General features: G+C 49.2%; 1 protein-coding gene across 7 annotated transcripts in view; it reads right to left on the bottom strand.

Annotated features, from left to right (window-relative positions):
* Window positions 1-565: 565 nt before the first annotated feature.
* Window positions 566-6,000, bottom strand: part of SUN1 (Sad1 and UNC84 domain containing 1) — a 30,711-nt gene continuing 25,276 nt past the window's right edge. For all 7 annotated transcript variants that reach the window (XM_034669639.1, XM_034669640.1, XM_034669643.1 and 4 more), the window contains 3 exons: window positions 4,583-4,750; window positions 2,704-2,796; window positions 566-2,339 (listed from right to left, as the gene is read on the bottom strand). In XM_034669639.1, the coding sequence (XP_034525530.1) occupies window positions 2,226-2,339; window positions 2,704-2,796; window positions 4,583-4,750 (375 nt within the window). In that variant the 3' untranslated portion in view covers window positions 566-2,225. The remainder of the gene's footprint in view (window positions 2,340-2,703; window positions 2,797-4,582; window positions 4,751-6,000) is intronic.

Here is a 6,000-nt window from a genome sequence, read left to right as displayed (position 1 = left end):
GGCGTGATCCAGGCGTTACGGGATCGAGCCCCACATCAGGCTCCTCCACTATGAGCCTGCTGCTTCCTCTCCCACTCCCCCTGCTTGTGTTCCCTCTCTCGTTGGCTCTCTATCTCTGTCAAATAAAATCTTTAAAAAAAAAAAAAAAAAAACATTGTGGGAATGCTGGCTGCCTCTGAAAATCCAGAGTCAGGGAGGCACAAGCACAGCTGGCTCTGGGCTGTCCTTACCTCCAGGGCCCCTTCCAGACTCCCGCCCTGTGCGCTGCCCCCGCTGCAGCTCCTGAAGGGAGGCACTTTGTCCCTGCTCACCGGTAGTTCTTAGTCCGTGCCCCCCACACAGTGGGTACGCGGTAAATGTGTACTCGACGCACGGACCCTGGGGCGGGCTTGAAAATGAGCTGTGCCCCACACCTGCCTTCAGCAGCGGACACCCTGATGACCTGGCTGTCCCTTTGAGGAGGTCAAGCACGTGGCTGACTGGGAACCCCAGAGGGCAGAGGCAGCAGAATATGCGAGCGCACTGGTCCCTCCCCCACACTCCCAGGGGCAGGAACAAGGCAAACTGAGGAAAGAAATAGACCGTTTATTCGTCACTGGAAACATCACATGCACTTTTAAAAATTTAAACTCTTTATTTAAACATTTCAATAGCATCTTATCAATTTGGTGGCAGCAAAAGAAGCACTACCAAAGACAAGTATTTTGAAAAGCATTTACAAAAATACCGTGCACAAAGTCCTATTCTGCATCTTTAAAAATAAATATTCAAAATATTTCCACCCAACTCCCAAATTTAGTTTTATATAGGAAATTTTGATTTATATATTTATCCTGTAATATCTGAAACATCTGTATACATTTTATCCAACTTAACTGCATAGGCATTATTTAGTTCCAATTCTACGAGTGAAAAAAATGCTACTTTACGTAGTCGAGGACAGTTGTGCAGTACGCATAAAACCCCAGTCAGCACCATCACTTTCTGTTTCTGAAAACACAGTGTTTATGAGAACACCAAAAGAATGGTCTTAACCCAATAAAACTTAAATAATTTTTAAAACATCTGTTAACACTTTAAGTGCCTTGCAAATATCTCATTTATAAAGTCTGCTCAGTAAAATAGTCTAAATATTAAATATTAATTATAAACAAAACAAGTCTTCTAGGAATTGAGAATGGCCCACTGTCGTAGTAAGAGGCAAATCCCAACTAGAACCAGGAAGAAAAGTGCCGCCATAAGAAAAATTATAACCCTACCACGTAATGGTGAATTTGCCACACTGGACTTGGAGACCCATCAGTAGAGTAAAACGACTCTCAAAGACTGGGAGCACATTAGTGTTGAACTTTGCAGCAAAATTTAAAACAAAACCTGATGACATCCCCAAGGTTGGATTTCTGGGGTCCTACGGACACTGTGAGGTACAACTCCAGGGTGGCCCCCAATGGGCAGAGACTTGCGAGACCCCAGCCCTCCATTCAGGCCTCGGCTGAGATCCAGACCACCACCCCCTTTCAAATCAGACCCACTTCAAGCCCACAACAAAACCAAGCAACTGTCCTGGAATCTGAATAGAAACGACACACAGGCCTGACTGTGAAAGTCCTTCTCAGAAGCAGGAGCAAACTAAGGAGAAAAACACCTGGGAACTTAAATTAAATTCCCCACCTGGGAACTTAAATTAACTACTGGTGCTGAATAAAGGAGAAACCCTCTCCTAAAGGAAAGGAGTTCAGAACTCTAAAATTTGGTGACATCGTTTTTCCCTGAAAGAAACGTGTGCTGGATGGAACAGAGGAAACAGGTCTGCCCCAAAGTCCTCTAGAAGGGTCAGTGAAAGGCTAAACATCAAAGCTTCAAGAACACTCTGACCTTTAACTTCACTTGCTTTGTTCCTGATGTCGCGAGAATACAAGGATCAAGAGCTTTATGTCCAAAAACAAACCCCCAGAACGACATACCCATGTTTGTGAACCACACATTCCGGTGGGTTCCCACAGAGATGGGCTGTGGCCAGCAGATCTCGGGGAAGCCAGGCATTCGACATGCAGTGTTTCCTGTGGACAGAAGAGCAAGCCGGGCGTCAGCTCCCATTGGCAGTCGGCAGCATTTATTTAGGGGTGACGTCCTCACGATGCTCCAGGTGCCCTGGTTCAGGAAGGGTTCCAGTGTTTGAGGCTGTCCCCGTATATACAAAATTTACAAGAACCACAGGAGGGTCTCTACTTGACAGGCTCTCCATGAACTCTGAACCGATAGAGACATGTGTACTCAGGATGGCCCCAGTTGGAAAGAATCCGAAGCTCCACTATCTGGAAAGTTCCATCAGGTCTTTCCTGAAATCGAAAGGGGAGGGGTCACACTTAATTCACAGTAACACCCCAGGCCCAATCACTTCCCCAACTCTGACATCTGACAGGAAGCAGCCACGCTGGAAACTGTTAGTGTGAACTCCGGTGTCTATTATAGGACACAGAGCTCAGGCAAAATGCAACTCCTCAGAAGCCACAGATTTACTTTCAACGTAACAGGGCGCCTGTGTGCAGAGCAAGATACTACAAAGGCTCATTTGGGAAGAGCTAGGAAGCTCAGATCCCACTCATCCCAGGGCTTGATGCCCACATGCACCCCTGGGCAGCTTTGTCCTGCCCACCCGACAGGAGGAACCCACGGGCCCCTGGGAGCCGTGCAAGTCCTTACCAGGACGTGGAACATCTGGAGTGATTCCCCTTCTTGATCATACATAAACTGTCCCAGAAGCTGTCCTTCCTCTTGGTATTCATTTTCTAATCCCTGAAACCAAACAAGATAGTCATTAAGTAATGGAAAAAGAACACGACGTTAATTGGGATTGCTTCCCCTCGACATCATCTGGGAGGATGAAAGCATTAATAATGCCTCCTCCAAAAGGCCTGTTAAATGCCTGGCACTTTGTTAAGGGCTCCACACAGTTAACGACAACCCTGCGGGGCAGGTGTTACTCCTGTCACACAGATAGGAAAAACCACGCTGCAAATGGCAAGCTAACGTGCGCCCAACTGCACAGACCGCTCTGTTACCCACGTGGCCCACGGTGCCCTCAACGCTCCAAAGTGGAACCACACCTGATGAACCCGGAAAAAGGACACCAGGCCGCCTTGCACAGACAGCAGATGGCGGGGCCAGGGGCTGGCATGGAATGGGGACAGAGTCCCTGTCTGGGAAGAGGAGCAAGTTCTGTAAAGGACAGCTGTGCAAATGTGCCTTGTCCAGGGAACTGCATGCTTAAGATGAGTAAGGGGGTAACTCTGATGTGTGTTTTGCCACAAGAAGGTAGTCACCAGCAGGAAACAGAGATGACTGTTGGAGTGTGTCATCACAGGGAAGGACTGCTCAGTATGGGATGCAACAATGGGCCATGGACACACGTGGCCAAATGCAGCACCGAGACCAACTCTGGGAAGTGCGTCTGTACATGACACATGACTCATATTTCTGTACAAAGCAGCTCAGGTATGCATAAGGAAGCTAAGATCCCAAAAGATAAATGAATAAAAACAAAATGAACCTACAAAAAAAAAAAAAGTAAAGTGGGTGCAATGCACAGCAACGTAGATGAAATACAGTTTTCACCTGTCAAGTTAGTGGAAGTTAGAACAAGAGGACGCGGGGAGGTCAGGGCTGGTAACCCGCCCGCAACAATGGGTCAGTGGCCCTGCAGACGCTCACACCCTGTCTGCCCCTTCTGCCCCCTCTGCGGTGTGGCGCACAGGGCTGTGAGCGTCTGGTCTAAGGGAGTGAGGGAGAGCTGCAGCTGTGGCCTCTGTCCTCCAGCGTGGAAGCTGGAGAGGTACATCAGGGCTTAGCTACAAAATGGCATTTTATGCTACTTAAAGATGTGTGCAAAGAGTTAATTGCCATCAGGAGCGCCTGGGTGGCTCAGCCAGTTAAGGGTCTGCCTGCGGCTCAGGTCGTGATCCTGGGGTCCTGGGATCGAACCCCGTGTTGGGCTCCCTGCTCAGCAGACAGTCTGCTTCTCCCTCTGCCTCTGTCCCTCATCCCCGCTCTAATAAAATTTTTAAGATCTTAAAAAAAAAAAAATTAAGTGCCATCAAAAAATATCTATGGAAAAAAATTTTTTTTTAAGGCAAGAAACAAAATCTTCTGAGCTGCGTTGTCTTGACTGCATTTTTTACAGGGAGAAAGGAGAGAGCAGAAAATGCCGCAGCGTGAACAATGGCTTCTCTGGGGGCTGGGATAGCTGGATGCTCTTTTTCCAACCTATGTGTTGGAAGCTTCCTGTTAATTTGGCAGGAAACAGTTGTCACAGCTGCCTTCACAGCCCGACAGCCACACATGCTCTGGAAACAGAAGTCTCCAGGTCCGCAGGCTGGGTGGCAGCAAACACACTCCCTACATGCTGCCCTCCCCAGGAAAGGGCTGGGGTGATGCCCTCGGCGTCTGATGTGCTTAGAGCACCGAAGGGCTGAGAGGAGGACAGCCAGGAACACCAGAAAACAGCCTCTTCCAATGGGCTCATCTTTGGGCGGGTCCCAGCGTGGGAGGAGGCGGCGAAGGAGAAGGGACCCAGCTCACTCACATAGACGGCGAAGTCCTTGGGGGCGCTGGTGATGTTGCCCGTGGGCGACAACGTCTTTGGTATGTGCTCCAGAGTGAAGGTGGTCGGGCGGATCTTCATGGACAGCCTCACCACCAGGTAGCCCTGGGAGCCTCTGAATGCCCAGCAGTTACCTGGATGTATGTCAGGCTAGGGAAGAGGGGTAGAAGACAACGACTTAACACATCCGACCCTCGATCGACATGGGGGCTGGGGCTCTGACCCCTGGCACGTGAGAACCCCACGTGTAACTTCTGACCCCCACACACTTAACCACCAACAGCCCACAGCTGACCAGAAGCCTCACGGGTCATAGCAAGTCGATCACCGCATGGTCCATATTCTTACAAAGAGCTGGAGGAAAGAAACTCTGATTAAGGAAATCGTGAGGAAGAGGAAACACACTGTTCACAGCACTGCGTTTATAAACACACCCGCCAGATGAGAACCTATGCAGCTCAAACCCCTGCGAAGGGTCAAGTGTAATGAAACGAGCGCTTGAGAATGTGTCTGACATTTTAAAACTTAAAATACAAAAACACGAAGAGAAAACGCAAACGCTGATACAGAAACAAGACTTTCTGTAACGTAAAAAATCAAAAAATCATGATAAGCAAAATCCAACGACAAACTGGGGAAAGGTATTTGCAACTTAAGCCCCAGAGGGTGGCCGTCCCCATACGGGAGGGAGCCTAACACTTACGATAACCAGCACCTTTGACAAAAACGGGCAAGGCAAACACATTTTGTAGAAAAGTAAATTTAGATGGTCCTCAAACATAAGAAAAAATACTCCACCTTACATGGTAACAAGAGAAATACACACTTAAACCACAAGTGTGACCCTTTCTCACCGAAAAGCTCAACAGCAACAAAGGTGCCTGTGGAAATGGGCACACGAACTGCTGGTCAGTACGCACAACATAGGCCCTTCAAGGAGCGTTGCTGGCAATATCCACCAGAGCTCCTTACGCATCGACCCTCTGACCCAGCAATCCCCCGCTGTCCCTAAGATACACTGGCAAAAATACAAAATGACAGGCGTGAGGGTATTTTGTCAGGAGAGGACTCTTAAAAGAAGAGCCACCATGCCTATTGGCAGGGACCCAGCTGAACGTGCTGCGCTGACCAGAACACACCAAGTGCACAAGTCAGGTGCATGGCGTGCGGTCGCTCTTAAGGTGGAACAGAAGGGGAAGGGGCAGCGGCATGGTGATCCCCCCACCATGTGCTTATGCTTGGACTCATTCTCGCTGTACCCTATGATCTTGATCACACTGCCCTGGGAAATGATGCTGTTCCCAGACGGCGCTGCAGGGACGTTGCAGGTCCCCGGGGCACCCCTCCGGGCACTGTTGACAGCACAGTGCCTCTAGGAGTCCCCTCCCTGGGAAGAGCCT

This window comes from Ailuropoda melanoleuca, chromosome 10 (genome assembly GCF_002007445.2).
Source record: "Ailuropoda melanoleuca isolate Jingjing chromosome 10, ASM200744v2, whole genome shotgun sequence".
NCBI lineage: Eukaryota > Metazoa > Chordata > Mammalia > Carnivora > Ursidae > Ailuropoda > Ailuropoda melanoleuca.
This window is presented reverse-complemented; position numbering and strand designations above follow the sequence as displayed.